The 18,838-nt window shown below is 35.1% G+C and overlaps 1 protein-coding gene across 1 annotated transcript in view; it reads right to left on the bottom strand.

Moving 5' to 3' along the window:
- The window catches only part of PKHD1 (PKHD1 ciliary IPT domain containing fibrocystin/polyductin), a 1,710,134-nt gene that overhangs the window by 809,278 nt on the left and 882,018 nt on the right, over window positions 1–18,838 (bottom strand). Inside the window, exons 39-41 of the mRNA XM_053709557.1 lie at window positions 9,459–9,666; window positions 4,802–4,956; window positions 3,247–3,441 (exon numbers count right to left, since the gene is read on the bottom strand). Coding sequence (XP_053565532.1) covers window positions 3,247–3,441; window positions 4,802–4,956; window positions 9,459–9,666 — 558 coding nt within the window. The remainder of the gene's footprint in view (window positions 1–3,246; window positions 3,442–4,801; window positions 4,957–9,458; window positions 9,667–18,838) is intronic.

Here is an 18,838-nt window from a genome sequence, read left to right as displayed (position 1 = left end):
GCGGGGTCCGGGAGCGGCGGTTTAGGGGGTAATAACTTTATTAGGGATTTCGGGGGGGGGGGGGGGGATCGCGGTTGACAGGTAGATAGACATTGCGCATGCGTTAGGTGTTAGGTTTATTTTAGCAGATCGCGGTTGACAGGGAGATAGACATTGCGCATGCGTTAGGTGTTAGGTTTATTTTAGCAGATCGCGGTTGACAGGGAGATAGACATTGCGCATGCGTTAGGTGTTAGGTTTATTTTCTAGTTAGTTTAGGGAGTTACGGGGCTCCAATAGTCAGCGTAAGGCTTCTTACGGCTGCTTTTTGTGGCGAGGTGAAAATGGAGTAAGTTTTCTCCATTTTCGCCACGTAAGTCCTTACGCTGCATATTGGATACCAAACTGCGCGGGTTTGGTATACCTGCCTATGGCCCAAAAAACTGCGGGCGACGGCAGAAATATACGCGCGTAACTTCTAGCTTACGCCGTATATAGGATACCAAATCCGCGCAATTATTGGCGTCGCCGGCTTTTGCGGGCGACGATTTTTATCGGATCGACCCCTGGGTTCTTAACACATTATCAAAAAATGTTGTAATATACTTTCATATAGTTTATTACATTGTATATTCCACACTCTCTAAACATAGGTACACAGGTAAACCTATGTCCATATTTTTGCCATTATTTATATATATATATATATATATATATATATATATATATATATATATATATATATATATATATATATATATATATAGATAGATAGATAGATAGATAGATAGATAGATAGATAGATAGATAGATAGATAGATAGATAGATAGATAGATAGATATTTTTTTGTCTTTCTTCTTTGATTCCATGTTGATATATAACTTCATGTCAGTATATGCTCTATGTAAAATTATATATTTCCCCTGTCTCTTCTCCTACACTGGACACTGTGTGCCTCTGTCACATAAGCCCCTGTCATGATTTTACGACACCCCCTCCTGCAGGGAGGCACTCAGGCCTCTATAACACTTTCTGTCCTTTTTAGCCATTCTGTGTTTCAAGATATAATCTGTAAATTCTATTGAATTGGTCAGTATTGTTTCAGACTTAAAAAAGGAAGGAATACTTCTGAAAGCTTGTCAACTTATAAATGTATAGTTAGTCGAATAAAAAAGTATCATTGCTCAATGCAATACTCAATGTTATTTTGTTATCTAAATCACTGGACTAATACGGCTACTCCAATCAACGAATATATATTTATAGGAATAACACAGTCCCCATAGACCGGAACTTTTTTTTTCTAATACCCCACACCTGCTCACTTTAACCCCTTAAAACTGCTTTGCGCAGTTGTGTTTTAAAAAAATTATAGATGCTACATTTTATTTAATTAAAAAAGGAACCTTACACTTAGGTTTGGGGGCAATTGGGGGACATTTCTGATCTCTGGTTAATTTTCGGAGCGTTAATTGGTACCGCAAGCTCACGTAGCATTAATTAGCCACTTTTAATTGCTAGTTATTTATTGTGCGTCTGTAATCGAGTGAATTTATTTTTTTGGACACATGATAAATTAGCGCTCCACTTGCAATCTAGCCCTATATAGGTAAAAAGATAATATGCTCCATTAAAATAAATTAGATGTTTTTACATAGCTCCTGGGCAGTCTTGAAGGGACTTTAAACAATTTGATATTTATTCTGCTCAGGAAAATTAGGCACAGACAATATAAAAGAGAAGTGTGCAAACAAGGTTTTGTTTTAAACCTGTTAGAAATGTACTTTAATAATCTAATATTCCACACAATTTGTGTTTGTGCACTCTCTTTTATTGTCTGTTAATTATCTGTCCTTAATTGTCCTCAGCAGAAAAAAAAGAGAATGGGAAAAGCTAAGTTCCAAAATGGTGGTACCATACACATTACATTATAGAAAATAAACCTTCATTTTTAAATCTTCGAAATTTAAAGTGATTGTAAACCTCAGACTATAAGAATGTTGCAATAAAAAAAAAATATATTAGTTTGCAAGTAAAACCACATAATTATTTTATTTAAAGTGTATATGTATTTTATAATAAAATATTTGCAATCCTAAATGGTATTGTCTGTTCCTCCGCCTGCTTCATTTCCTCTTTTGGCTGGGCTGTAATGTATAGAGCAGTCCCACCCATTCTCTACATAGGCTTTCTAAGACCTTTAAAGTGGCTGGACTTCAAGATTGTCACCTGACACACAGGTTGATTGGATGTTCACTGTATTTGTCATAAAAAGAAAAAAAAGAGTTCATCCATGTGGGCCAGCATATCAATGTAATAGAAGCATTACTATATGCACTAATATAACCATTGCACAGATGGATTAAAAACAAAAAAGGTACATAACGCAAATAATTTTTTAATGGTAAAGATTAGGGTTGCACCGATACCGATACCAAGTATTTGCATGAGTACTTGTACTCGTGCAAATGTACCGATACTTAAACCGATACCTCCACTTCCTACCCATATGCTATCTTGTGGCGTTTTTTTCAAACTGCATGTTCCCATTTCATTTTAAACTGGAGTGGACACTGAACTAAAAATTGTTTACTACTGTTCTGCCAATACAAATTGCTGTTATTTGTATCATTGTAGGAGAGATCATTGTACCTGATTCAGACAAACCCCTGAAGTACTGGGCAGTTAATAAACAGATTTCCAGCTCTGGCTAAACAAAAATATCTTTCTGCCCCATGCAGTTGTGTGGAAAGTGAAAGACTGTTCAGCTTAGAGTTGAACCTCCATACAAATGTCAGATTGATGTTATATAACAGCCCTACAACCCAATTGCATCACCCCTTTAAATTTAATATTTTATTGTAATATTTTTTATTTATAAACGTGTTCAGTGAACTTTTATTATTTCATAATGTCTTTTGAATTACAGTCCTTTATAATTATAAAGAAGGAATCTTAAATAATTATTATTATTACTGTATTGTGCTTGGTAAAATGTCACATGACATTAAAAAAAAAGTATTGGTAATTGGTATCGGAGAGTATTTGAAAACAAGTATCGGTACTTGTACTTGGTCATAAAAAAATGGTATCGGTGCAACCCTAGTAAAGATTACATTTATGGCAATAGATTATTTAAAGTTTATAATCACTTTAAACAACAGATATAAAAACAATTACATACTATTCTCAGGTTACGCTTTGCTTTGAAAACATAATGATATCTAGCAAGTGTTTATTGCTTAATATCCCTTTAATATTCTTACCCGTCATGAAGATATTGCCAACAATATTCATGCCGCTAAGTTTTCTTCTGAAAGTTTGACCAATGTGTTGAAATTGAACACCTGAAATGAAGACTTGACTTGGCTCATTGTACAAAGATTGTACAATAAGGACTGATCCCAGATTCCTGGATCCCAGACTCTCTTCATTTGCATCATAAAAACTATTAGGAATATCTAAAGATCATATGAGAAAAAAAACATTAAACTATGATTATTTTTGAAAGATTAAAGTGATATAAAAGTGTAAAAAGAAAATGTAGTAGTGTGATAGAGCATTGTATTATGGCATTGATTATAGCATAAAAAGATGTGTTTAACCCCTGAAAATTGTTTAAACACATAGTTAAATTGTGCTCCAGAGAAGCAATGCACTGCTGGGAGCTAGCTGAACACATTTGGTGAGCCAATGACAAGAGGCATTTTGTGCAGCAACCATTTACCATCTAACTCCCAGCACTACTACTCCTGAACCTACCTACAAAGGATAAACAGAGAACAAAATCAATTTAAAAATAAAAGTTTATAAATGCATACTCATACATTGAAAGTTTAATTCTGAAATTTCATTTAAAGGGACTTTTAAACTCTTTGAGATTGTAACAAAATTGTTAACTATGTTAAGTAAACAAAATGCAATATTCTTTGATCACATGTTTTACCCCCCTTTCCTGTAATTTAACTCTATAAATTATGTAATTTCCAAGGTAATGGGCACCACCATGTTAAAACTTTGGTTTCCCTTATCTAATCTCTTCTGGTGAGGGCAGTTAGGGACAGCTAAACTATGCAATAAAATGGTTGTTGGAAACAAAGAAAGAATCCAGGCACTCCAAGGGTAAACTCTAAAATATAACTTTTATTATAGAGATAAAAGTGCAAACACCTCAATGCAGGTTAGCAAGGCAGTAACCCCTAAAAAATGGTTGTGTAGAGGCCTTGTGGACAAAAACAATGTTAAAAAGACTTTAAACCCTGATAAATAAAATTACTTTAACATTGGTACATTCTACACCACTATTTTTGTACACTTTATCAGTCCCTTATAGGCCTCAGCAGAAGAGATTAGATAAAGGAAACTTAGGTTTTTACATGGTGTACATTACTTATTAGATACTAAAGTACGTTACAGAAACTAAAACTTTGTTTAAACAACTTATAATTTTAAAAAGATATATCTAATTATTATTTTTAGACCAAACTCTGCTTTGAGTGCATAGTTACTTCTACCATTTATTTACTGTTTAAAGGGCCATTATAGTGGAAAATCCCTGACCCTGCATCTCTATGTGTTAACCCTCACAAGGGAGTTAAATCCATAGTTAAAGTACCGCTTGGGTCCAGCAGTTGGTTTGTGTGACTACAGCTGCTGACTGGCTCCCCAGCTGTTTCTGGTGCCAAACTGATAATCAGACATATATTCAATACCATAGATGACTTTTAACAGGGACCACTAATTTTTAACTTTGAAGATAACACACAGGCCACAAGATTACAGCTTGATAAATAAATTCTTACCTCCCCTATGTATTCTCACCTGACATATCTAGATGGTTGTATTCCAGATGATTATTAACATTTTCCTTTGTGATGTTCCCTTGAACAACAATATTTCTGCTTAACAGAGTGATAATAGGCCTTAGCGTTATTGGCTGTTCGTCTACAAATTGTTCTAAAATCTCATAGGAATATCTGAAATTTTAAAAAGAGATTTAATTTTCTTGCTGATTATATATGAAAGGATGTCAATATATTAAAGGTGAAAATAGTTACAAGATGTGCTAATGTCATCAGCAAAATAAAGTGCCAAGGTATAGTAAATTCATTTTTAAAGTGATAATTAACAGTAAATATATTTTAGCCATAATGATGTATTCACAACTAAGATTAGCTTTAGAATAATATATTCACAATCCTTTAGAAAAACATGGCTAATGATTTTCAACAAACATTTTAAAACCATTAAAGTATATGCAGATTTTTGTAGATAAAATTGAGACATTTTTCTAAAGGATTGTGAACAGCCACTATATTATTTGTTTAAATATTGAAGATATAAGTGTAAGGGTTTCGTTTTTATAAAGTACTATAGTTTCTATAAAGTAGTGGGTGCCGCCATGTTTAAATAAACTAGTTTTCTAGTTGAACTAATTTTATATGTATCACTGTCATCTGCTAACAATAATTATGGGCAGATATAAAGCAGGCAATAAAAAACTGTCACCTAGATTACGAGTTTTGGGCTAAACAAGGTGTGAAACTAAAGCCAAAAAAGTTGCGTTATTTCAACCTCCCTAGCGCTGCCATTACGAGTCATTGAAAAGCCTTCTTGAGCGTGCGATATGGTGGTGTTAAGCTCCATACCGCACAAAATCCAAGGGCTGCTTTGACGTGCTTGTGCACGCTTTCCCCCATAGACATCAAATGGGGAGAGAGTATTAGAAAAAAAACTAATACCTGAAGTGCCTGAGGTTTAGGGGTTAATAACTATATTATAGTGGCATCGATGTAGGAGGCTGGAGGTTTAGGGGTTAATAACTTTATTATAGAGGTGGCGATGTTGGGGAGCAGCGGATAAGGGGTTAATTTATTTAAATAGTGTTGGCGATGTCAGTGGGTGGCAGATTAGGGGTTATTAGGTATATTTGATAGTCGTGATGTGGGTGAGTAGCAGATTAGGGGTTAATAAGTTTTAAATAGTGTTTGTGATGCGGGAGGGTGGTGTTTTAGGGGTTAATAGGTGGTTTATGGGTGTTAGTGTACTTTGTAACAGTTTAGTTATGAGTTTTGTGAAACATTTCTGTTTCGCAAAATCCATAACTACTGCTTTCAGATGGCGGTATGGATCATGTTGGTATAGGCTGTAACGCAAGCATTTTAGCTGGACCGCACAACCTGTAATACTGGCGCTATTTTTTTGAGTGCGGAATGGACGTTGCGTTACAAGCTAAAATGCTTGCGGTATAGCTATACCGACATGACTCGTAATATGCGTTCCTGGCCATTACGCAGGAAAAAGCTGTTAAAAGCCGTACTGCAACACTTGTAATCTAGTCGTGTGTGTTCAAACAAGGGCTGTGTGGAAACCCTTTAAGATAATCTTATTTTCCACAAAGTCCTGTTTAGAATGTTTCTTTTATTGTATGTTATATATCTGTCTTTAAATCTGCTCAGCAAGACAGCGTTTAAAAAGATAGCAAATGCCTTTACTAACCATTCTTCAGCTTTGCATAACCAACATTGTTATATTATTATACTTTATAAACTATACGTGTTCCTGTTTCAAAACCCTTGCAGAATGCCCCTTATCTCAGTGATTTGTATTATCTTTTTACAGCCAGACAGTGCTAGTTCATGTGTGCCATATAGATAACATTGTGCTCATTCCGCGTAACCGCAGAGTTACGCATTTAACTGGAAAGGGCTATAATATATAAATATATACAGTATGTCTAAATATGTGTATGGTGTGTATATATATATATATATATATATATATATATATACATATACATGTGTATCTATGTATTTATATATGTATATACATACAAATATACACCTATAAATACATATATATATATATATATATATATACACATACATATACACACACATACATATATATATATATATATATATATATATATATATATATATATACACACATACATATATATATATATATATACACACATACATATACACACACATACATATATATATATATATATATACACACATACATATACACACACATACATATATATATATATATATATATATATATATATATATATATATATATATATATATACACACATGCATATACACATACATATACACACACATACATATACACACACATACATATATATATATATATATATATATATATACACACACATGCATATACACATACATATACACACACATGCATATACACATACATATACACACACATACATATACACACACATACATATATATATATATATATATATATATATATATACACACACATGCATATACACATACATATACACACACATGTATATATATATATATATATATATATATACACACACACATACATATACACATACATATACACACACATACATATATATATATATATATATATATATATATATATATATATATATATACACATACATATACACACACATATACAGTGGGTATTGAAAATAATCACTCCCCTTGAAAATAATCACATTTTGTTGCTTTGTGTCCTGAAATTATTATCATTATTATTATTGGTTATTTGTAGAGCGCCGACAGATTCCGCAGCACAGTTTTTGTTTATCCAGTTGTAATTACTCAGTGCAACTTATAACATCCAAGTGAAAGATAAAACATGTCAGGCAAAAATAAAGACAATTCAAAAACAGAATCACTGAGTTGCAAAAAGGATCACCCCCTTGTGTCAGTATTTTGTTAAACCACCTTTTGCTTTAATTACAGCCTTTAGTCTGTAGGGCTATGTTTCTACTAATTTTGCTCATCTAGACTGTGCAATATTTGTCCACTCTTATTTGCAGAACTGCTCCAGTTCCATTACATTTTATGGTGACCATTTGTGGACTGCAGTCTTCAAGTCATGCCACAGATATTCAATAGGGCTTAAGTCTTGGCTCTGACTAAGCCATGCAAGGGCATTCATCTTTTTTCTCCTTCAACCACTGTGTGGTCATTTTTGCTGTGTGCTTTGGGTCATTGTCATGTTGGAAGGTAAACCTTCTTCCCATTGATAACTTCATGGCAGAGGGCAGCAGATTCTCCTCAAGAATTTGATGATATTTTGCCCCATCCATTATTCCTTCTATCCTGACAAGTGCTCCAGTGCCTGCTGCAGAGAAACACGCCCATAACAAGATATTACCACCTTCATGCTTTACTGTAGGCATGGTGTTATTTGGATGGTGATCTGTATTGGATTTCCTCCAGACATATTGTTTGTTGTTAAGTACAAATAATTCAATTTTAGTCTAATCTGACCATAACACCTTTTTCCATGTGGCCTCAGAATCTCCTAGGTGTTTTATGGCAAGGCTCAGTGATGAATGCATGTGACTTTTTTCTTGCAACCCTTCCATACAAGCCACATTTGTGGAGAATTTGTGATATTGTTGTCACATGCACACAAAGACCACTCTTTGTCATAAATTCCTACAACTGCTTCAGAGTTGCTGTGGGCCTCTTGGTAGCCTCTCTAACCAGTTTCCTCCTGGCTCTTTCCTCCAGTTTGGAGCGACGTCCTGATCCACAGAGGGTCTGTGTTGTACCAAATACCTACCAATTCTTAATAATAGACTTCACTGTGCTTCTAGGCATTGATAAAGCCTTTAATGTTTTCTTGTATCCATCTGGTATTTGTGCCTGTTCACAACATTATCGCAGAGATCTTTTGACCTTACCACCCATAGTTGACTGTTTGCTTCAGTTGCACTACCAGGGACTGAGATGTTTCAGATAATGAGCTAATCAATATGCCCACAGCTAATCACAGTTGAAGGTCAAAGGACTTTGTGTGTGCCATTGAGAAGGTGATTAGCCACACCTGATTGAGTTTACAAGTAATTTTAGGAGGGGAGTGATCATTTTTGCAATTCAGTGATTCTGATTTTGATTGTCTTAATTTTTGCCTGACATGTTGGTGTTATATCTTTCACTGGATAAACAAAAACTGTGTCTGTCATTATTTCAGGCTGTAAATCAACAAAATGTGAATATTTTTAAGGGGGGTGATTCTTTTCAATACCCACTGTATAAATGTGTGTTACGGGTAAAGTTTGAAATCCGGGTAATCCTAGTGCATGCTATATAAATTTGTTGTGGTGACTCCGCACTCTAAGGGGATTTATGATCATACATCAGGCTTTACCCACAGCCGCTTGGGTAATGTCCATTTTACCCAGATAATCCTAGGATTACCCAATATCTCACTTTACTCATTTAGCCTTTTATCCAATCAGCAGCTCTAGTCGCATGATTTAGCTGTGCAATTAACGCTTTGGATAGGAAAAAAAGATGCTAAAAATGAGACACAATTCAAGAAAAAGAGTCTGGAAAAATTAAATGATGAAGTTAATGTAAGATATAGAATTAATAGAAACTAATAGATGGCACAGATATAAACAGTTATAGAGTTCTCCAACATGCAGAGACTCACATACCTTAGAGGGCTCTGGACAGAAATGTATGCGTTGTTTACGTTTTCTATTGTCAAAATCTCTTCATGCATTTTGTAGCCTCTAAAATCTACACCGCAGATGACAATATTGTACCCAGCGCGCCAGTCTACAGGTTCCATTACAGCCAATATAATATCATGAGCATGAGCATTCAGTGCCAGATGTGTAGATGTTACCTGTGGGACCCAACCTAAAGACAAATAGGATACATAAGTACTAGCTGTTATGTAGGTAGCTGTGATGCTGCTTCTGTCAAAAAATAGAGTGTAGTTTAAAAGGCTTTTTTGAGACATGGTGATACACAGATTCTTTAAAGTTAAATGAAAGACAGTGGCACTACTTAGTTAGCTAACAGGGTTAAATATATTTATCATTAGAAATTTCAGGGGGATAATCAGATCTCCTCCTGCTGCTACCCACTCCTAGTTAAAATTTCCGAAAATTAGAAAGGAGTCTAGAAAGGGAGTTTGGGGGTTCAACTATTTCTAAAACTTAACATTTATTTTATAAATTAAAATCTATAGTTATTAATTATTAGACCAAAAGTGAGGAAAGCGGAACAAACAAAAATTGTCCAAAAAAGAGCTGTTAACTTCTCACCTCTAAGTGGCAAAAAGGGCCTTGTTAAGGAGGATGCCTGTAGCCAGGTCCTAGAGAAGTAGCAGTGAAGGATAAATAGGAGCGTCTAGGGCTTAGGTATAATCAGGAATCACACTTTTGATTAAAAATACATAAATTAATTTATTACAACATCTCAATATAAACACAAAAATATTAAAATAAGTTCAACCATTAATTGGAACAAGTTATTGGGACCCTTGTTAAAGGATCTTAGCTTAAATGGATCAGTTTCTCTTCCGATTATTACAGATGGAGGAAGGGGGTTAAGTCCCCCAAAGAATTGAGAGTGAATTAAAACAGATACTGTGCTTTATCACAATAATAAATTAACGTAGGTTCACAACATATAGTACATTTAATGTGTCTAGATAAATCAGAATAGAGGGCGCCACATGGTGCAGATCAGATGGTAAATGATATTACAAGCAGAGGTGGACAAAAGAATCCTACTCACGAGATGTAAAGCACAGATGTGCAAACCCAGCAGTCCGGAACCACTTGTCGTCCGGTAGACCAAAGGATATGGTCACAGGGGCGGGTCCTCGTCTCGCCAGGGAGAGTCCAGGGATGCCTGGGGCAGGAGTCCGTCAGCAGAAAAGAGATCCAACAGTATCCAATCCCACACTTCAAGTGACTAAAAGGGAGACTTTAATATGTCCTGATCCAGAATCCTAGTCTTGAAAAAGGCCCCGCTGCAGGGCCGAAATGCGTAGAGATTTGTGAGGCTTCATCAGTACCAGGACTTTTAGCTTTTGGGGTAAGTTTGATAACCATTAGACTTTACCCTATAGGCTTTTTATGTGAGGATTTTTTATGTTTTTGATTTCAGGTCCATGTTGTAAGGACTAGGATTCTGGATCAGGACAGCTTTTAGGGATATTGTTTTTATTTTCTCCTACCAGTCTTCCACCAGTGTGGATTATCACCAATTGGACTATTCACTTGGACATTTTATAGAATTTGTAGTATTTTTTATATTTATAATCATTATCAAGTTTTGCTAACAATATTGTTATCCGTCTAGTTTGATATTGGGAACCTGAATATTGTTATTATATTTGTTTTAATTTGGGTTAATTACCATTGTATATTCTAAGAGATCATTTTCCTATCAGGAGTCTGTATTATGGATAATTGTAGATCCGATTAGAACCACTATCACTATTGCGATATTATTATCACACGTAATTTTTATGCACATCCCATATATTTATTATATATTATATATTTTTTATTCACCACAAATCTTTTTTGACAAACAGGTTTTGTCTTCTATTTTTAGATTTTTTTGATTTTTGATTATTTGAATTTTTTGGATTTTTTACTGACTTTCTTTTTTTGGTACCACTTTTTACCACAGTTTTTTAACCATAGTTTTTTAACCACCGATTTTTACCACCTCTGTGACACATTAAATGTACTATATGTTGTGAACGTACGTTAATTTATTATTGTGATAAAGCACAGTATCTGTTTTAATTCACTCTCAATTCTTTGGAGGACTTAACCCCCTCCCTCCATCTGTAATAATCGGAAGAGAAACTGATCCATTTAAGCTAAGATCCTTTAACAAGGGTCCCAATAACTTGTTCCAATTAATGGTTAAACTTATTTTAATATTTTTGTGTTTATATTGAGATGTTGTAATAAATTAATTTATGTATTTTTAATCAAAAGTGTGATTCCTGATTATACCTAAGCCCTAGACGCTCCTATTTATCCTTCACTGCTATTTCTCCTAGACCAAATAGGGGGTCTTCTTAATAGTGTAGCCGGTATATAGTCTTAGGCGCTGTCCGCCCTCCCATTCATTTCTAGGTCCTAGAGAAGTACCAGTGGGGCTGATATATAAACTGCCGGAGATGTTAGAGATTTGTGCCTTCAAGATTCCAGGTCGATAGCAGGATATATCAGCGTTGAGTGAGGACACAACTCACACACCTCTACCAGGTAAAAAGACACAAAAAGGACAATATATAGGTGACGAGTTTCGGCCCATATACAGGCCTTATCAAACTAAAAGACTGATACAGTATTTTGGTAAAAATCACCTGAACATCTCTATGTAAAAAGGTAAGATATTTTTGCTCAAAATTTCTTCAGGTTACAAGAGTAAGCCCTCTATTAACATTTATACTTCAGTTACTGTCCAACTGCAAGTTAAAGAAAAAAAGAATAAAAAACAATAGCCATCAGCATCTGCAATGCTGAGATCATGCTTTTCCTTTGCTGTGATATTTCATAGTAAACTTGCTTAAACGAATAGGAAAATAACATGACTGTGCCTGCACATGCCAAATGCATACTACTTTGCAAGTCTTGGGACTAGCATCCTGATTGGCTGCTTAAAGTTTCTTTACAGTGGGGTGTGAATACTTTGAGGCAAAATATCGTCTTTTTTTATATAGAGAGGTACAGGTGATACTTTCTAATCAGTTTGTTACAGCTATGCTGCAGCACTTTCAAGTGCTTCAATTTTTTTGCCCACTTTGAACCTTGAAAACATTTGCATTTAAACCCAACACTAACATTATCCAGTTGATTAAAAACACCTTTTTTTCATACAGGTTTTTATGTGATTTTTTTAATTATCTAATTCAACTAATGGCATATCCATTGGACCATTTTTAATGTTTAAAGGGGCATTAAAGTTAAAATTAAACATGATCCAAACAAAGGATACAATTTGTCCTCTTGTAGAAATTAAAGGGATATGAAAAAGTGCTCCTTTAGTAAAAACAAATATGTTAAATCAAAGTAAACATAAAATAAAATAGATTTTGTAAAAAAAAAAAAAACAACAACAAACAACTTACTCAATTTCTTTAAAACTTAGCATTTGGAAATTCTACGTGTAGCTCTGCCCACAGTGTTAAGAGTAGAGAATTTTGAAAACCTAAGTTTATACTCTGTCATGAGAAAATATGACACCCTTGTTTCTAGTCTATTCAATAGCCTTGAAGTTTTATGACATCAGGCTAAGAAACTTTTCTGCAAAGTCCTCCTCCTCTGACACACTGCATAAATGTAATGTAAAAAAAAATAACTTTATATTAAAAGGATAGTAAACACCAAAAATGTTATTGTTTAAAAAGATAGATAATCCCTTTATTTCCCAATCCCCAGATTTTCATAACCAATACTTTTATATACTTTTTTACCTCTGTAATTACCTTGTATCTAAGCTTTTGCTGACTGCCTCCTTTTCTTTCAACTAAGAATAACAAGAGAACAAAGCAAATTTGATGATAAAAGTAAACTAGAAAGTTGTTTAGAATTGCATGACCTTTCTGAATCATAAAAGTTTAATTTGGACTTTACTATCTCTTTAACCCCTTAATGACCGGACCATTTTTCAAATTTCTTACCCTTAATGACAATGGCTATTTTTACATTTCTGCACTGTTTGTGTTTAGCTGTAATTTTCCTCTTATTCATTTACTGTACCCACACATATTATATACTGTTTTTCTCGCCATTACATGAACTTTCTAAAGATACCATTATTTTCATCATATCTTATAATTTACTATAAAAAAAAATATAAAGTATGAGGAAAAAATGGAAAAAAACACACTTTTTCTAACTTTGACCCCCAAAATCTATTACACATCTACAACCACCAAAAAAAAAACATGCTAAATAGTTTCATTTTTTTGTCCTGAGTTTAGAAATACCCAATGTTTATATGCCCCTTGCTTTTTTTGCAAGTTATAGGGCAATAAGTACAAGTAGCACACTGCTATTTCCAAAACATTTTTTTTCAAAACTAGAGATAGTTACATTGGAACACTGATATCTGTCAGGAATCACTGAATAATCCTTCACATGTATATATTTTTAAAAAGAAGACAACCTAAGGTATTAAACTTGGGGTATTTTGACTCTCTTCATGCAACCATTTTAGCACCAATCAATGCCAAAGTTTTAAAAGAAAAAAAATAAGTGGTGAATTTTTGACAAAATAGCAATTTAAGAATACATGTACTGAGAATGTTAAGGGTTACTACAAAATAACACCCCAATATGTGTTCAGCAACATCTCCTGAGTACAGTGATACCACCCATGTATAGGTGTGTCGGGTTCTCTGGGGGCTAAAAGGCCTTATTTTTAGGTAGTGCATTCCAGTTTTCCAACTTGGAATTTTCACATCTGTCATCATGCACCCATGTCCTATTTGGAACATTTATGAAGCCAGCCAATGTAATTTACCCCCAACAAACCATATATTTTTGAAAAGTAGACACCCTAGGGTATTTCAAATGCTGGTATTTTAACACTTTCCATGCACTAATTCAACCACCAGTCTTTGGCAAACTTATGGGTAGTCATTGTTTTGTGTTATTTTTCATACACTTTGTACTTTAGGCATGGATTCTCAATTCCTGTTATGAGTTACTGTCAAAAAACACCTCAATATCTATTCAACAACATCTCCTGAGTACAGTGATACTACCCATGTATAGGTGTGTTGGGTTCCCTGGGGGCTAAAAGGCCTTATTTTTAGGGGGCGCATTCCAGTTTTCCAACTTGAAATTTTCACATCTGTCATCATGCACCCATGCCCTATTTGGAACATTTCTGAAGCCAGCCAATGTAATTTACCCCCAACAAACCATATATTTTTGAAAAGTAGACACCCTAGGGTATTTCAAATGCTGGTATTTTAACACTTTCCATGCACTAATTCAAGCACCAGTCTTTGGCAAACTTTTAGGTAGTCATTTTTTTGTGTTATTTTTCATACACATTGTACTTTAGGCATGGATTCTCAATTCCTGTTATGTGTTACTGTCAAAAAACACCTCAACATGTGTTCAACAACATCTCCTGAGTACAGTGATACCACCCATGTATAGGTGTGTTGGGTTCCCTGGGGGCTAAAAGGCCTTATTTTTAGTGGGTGCATTCCAGTTTTCCAACTTGAAATTTTCACATCTGTCATCATGCACCCATGTCCTATTTGGAACATTTCTGAAGCCAGCCAATGTAATTTACCCCCAACAAACCATATATTTTTGAAAAGTAGACACCCTAGGGTATTTCAAATGCTGGTATTTTAACACTATCCATGCACTAATTCAAGCACCAGTCTTTGGCAAACTTTTAGGTAGTCATTTTTTTGTGTTATTTTTCATACACATTGTACTTTAGGCATGGATTCTCAATTCCTGTTATGTGTTACTGTCAAAAAACACCTCAACATGTGTTCAACAACATCTCCTGAGTACAGTGATACCACCCATGTATAGGTGTGTTGGGTTCCCTGGGGGCTAAAAGGCCTTATTTTTAGGGGGTGCATTCCAGTTTTCCAACTTGAAATTTTCACATCTGTCATCATGCACCCATGTCCTATTTGGAACATTTCTGAAGCCAGCCAATGTAATTTACCCCCAACAAACCATATATTTTTGAAAAGTAGACACCCTAGGGTATTTCAAATGCTGGTATTTTAACACTTTCCATGCACTAATTCAAGCACCAGTCTTTGGCAAACTTTTAGGTAGTCATTTTTTTGTGTTATTTTTCATACACATTGTACTTTAGGCATGGATTCTCAATTCCTGTTATGTGTTACTGTCAAAAAACACCTCAACATGTGTTCAACAACATCTCCTGAGTACAGTGATACCACCCATGTATAGGTGTGTTGGGTTCCCTGGGGGCTAAAAGGCCTTATTTTTAGGGGGTGCATTCCAGTTTTCCAACTTGAAATTTTCACATCTGTCATCATGCACCCATGTCCTATTTGGAACATTTCTGAAGCCAGCCAATGTAATTTACCCCCAACAAACCATATATTTTTGAAAAGTAGACACCCTAGGGTATTTCAAATGCTGGTATTTTAACACTTTCCATGCACTAATTCAAGCACCAGTCTTTGGCAAACTTTTAGGTAGTCATTTTTTTGTGTTATTTTTCATACACATTGTACTTTAGGCATGGATTCTCAATTCCTGTTATGTGTTACTGTCAAAAAACACCTCAATATGTGTTCAACAACATCTCCTGAGTACAGTGATACCACCCATGTATAGGTGTGTTGGGTTCCCTGGGGGCTAAAAGGCCTTATTTTTAGGGGGCGCATTCCAGTTTTCCAACTTGAAATTTTCACATCTGTCATCATGCACCCATGTCCTATTTGGAACATTTCTGAAGCCAGCCAATGTAATTTACCCCCAACAAACCATATATTTTTGAAAAGTAGACACCCTAGGGTATTTCAAATGCTGGTATTTTAACACTTTCCATGCACTAATTCAAGCACCAGTCTTTGGCAAACTTTTGGGTAGTCATTTTTTTGTGTTATTTTTCATACACATTGTACTTTAGGCATGGATTCTCAATTCCTGTTATGTGTTACTGTCAAAAAACACCTCAACATGTGTTCAACAACATCTCCTGAGTACAGTGATACCACCCATGTATAGGTGTGTTGGGTTCCCTGGGGGCTAAAAGGCCTTATTTTTAGGGGGTGCATTCCAGTTTTCCAACTTGAAATTTTCACATCTGTCATCATGCACCCATGTCCTATTTGGAACATTTCTGAAGCCAGCCAATGTAATTTACCCCCAACAAACCATATATTTTTGAAAAGTAGACACCCTAGGGTATTTCAAATGCTGGTATTTTAACACTTTCCATGCACTAATTCAAGCACCAGTCTTTGGCAAACTTTTAGGTAGTCATTTTTTTGTGTTATTTTTCATACACATTGTAATTTAGGCATGGATTCTCAATTCATGTTATGTGTTACTGTCAAAAAACACCTCAATATGTGTTCAACAACATCTCCTGAGTACAGTGATACCACCCATGTATAGGTGTGTTGGGTTCCCTGGGGGCTAAAAGGCCTTATTTTTAGGGGGCGCATTCCAGTTTTCCAACTTGAAATTTTCACATCTGTCATCATGCACCCATGTCCTATTTGGAACATTTCTGAAGCCAGCCAATGTAATTTACCCCCAACAAACCATATATTTTTGAAAAGTAGACACCCTAGGGTATTTCAAATGCTGGTATTTAACACTTTCCATGCACTAATTCAAGCACCAGTCTTTGGCAAACTTCTGGGTAGTCATTTTTTTGTGTTATTTTTCATACACATTGTACTTTAGGCATGGATTCTCAATTCCTGTTATGTGTTACTGTCAAAAAACACCTCAACATGTGTTCAACAACATCTCCTGAGTACAGTGATACCACCCATGTATAGGTGTGTTGGGTTCCCTGGGGGCTAAAAGGCCTTATTTTTAGGTGGCGCATTCCAGTTTTCCAACTTGAAATTTTCACATCTGTCATCATGCACCCATGTCCTATTTGGAACATTTCTGAAGCCAGCCAATGTAATTTACCCCCAACAAACCATATATTTTTGAAAAGTAGACACCCTAGGGTATTTCAAATGCTGGTATTTTAACACTTTCCATGCACTAATTCAATCGCCAGTCTTTGGAGAATGTGTGTGGTGGTATTTTTTATTTTTACACACACATTGCTTTTTGGCTGTGATTTTGGAGAATGTGGTAAAAGTTATTGCAAGAAAACAGTCCAGGTTGTTTTCTGTAAGACCTCCTGAGTACATCTATACCCCCCATGTATAGGTTTGCCAGGATTTTGGGAAGGTTCTGTTACAATTTTATGACTTGCATTGCATTGAGTATTTCTTCTGATAGGCCTATCTTTAGTTTGGGGCCAAGCGCATTACCCCAGGACTATTTATTGTCATGAAAGTTTATATATTTGAAATGTAAACACCCCAAGGTATTGTATATGTAGTGCTTTGATGCCTTTGATGGAACCGTTTTAGCCAAAGAAAATGGAGACAGTGTATGGTGGTAATTTTTTAATTTTCAGTTTTACATTGTTTGACTATAATTTAGGAGAGCCTGTTGTAAGTTATTGCAAAAACACAATACAGGTTGTTTTCTATAAGACCTCCTGAGTACACCTATGCCCCCCATGTATAGGTTTGCCAGAAGTTTGGGAAGGTTCTGTTAGAATTTTATGTCTTGTAATTTTAGTTAAAAGTGAGAGTATTTCTTCTCATAGGCCTATCTTTAGTTTGGGGCCAATCGCATACCCCAGGTCTATTTATTGGCATGAAAGTGTATATATTTGAAATGTTGACACCCCAAAGTATTGTATATGGAGTGCTTTGATGCCTTTGATGGAACCGTTTTAGCCAAACAAATTGGAGACAGTGTATGGTGGTAATTTTTCAATTTTCAGTTTTACACACACACTGCTTTTTTACTCTAATTTAGGAGATCCTGTTGTAAATTATTGCAAAGAAAAAGTCTGGAGCAGTAAAAGTAAAAAATAAAAATAAATTCAGGAACAGTAAATGTAAAAAAAATTAAAATTTCACCAATGTATGGTAGCGTTTAAAGCAGTCACCAATGCAGAGTCCAGGTTGTCCAGGGCAATCAGGACAGTAGAATGTGGTATCCTTTCTCAGCCCCCTTTTATAGCAGACTCTGCATCTTTTTTGTGGTTTCTGCTGTGTGGTAGTATGAGGAATTTTAAAAATAAAGTGGGTAGCCCCAACTCTGCTTTCCCCCATCACCGCCTGGGGAGCAGGTGCATCTTGGTACAAAATCACCGAAATGACCTGGAGCTGGAACTGCAAAAAAGTGAGTTTCATTTCGGGATTTGCTTTTTTGTTCAACAAGAAAGCGTTGTAGGTTGCAATTTGCATAAGATAAATTGCAACCTTTTTGTACCAGGCCCTTGTCTT

The sequence above is a fragment of the Bombina bombina genome, chromosome 4 (assembly GCF_027579735.1).
Source record: "Bombina bombina isolate aBomBom1 chromosome 4, aBomBom1.pri, whole genome shotgun sequence".
NCBI lineage: Eukaryota > Metazoa > Chordata > Amphibia > Anura > Bombinatoridae > Bombina > Bombina bombina.
The sequence above is the reverse complement of the archived record's forward strand: the minus strand, read 5'-3'. Positions and strand labels throughout refer to the sequence as shown.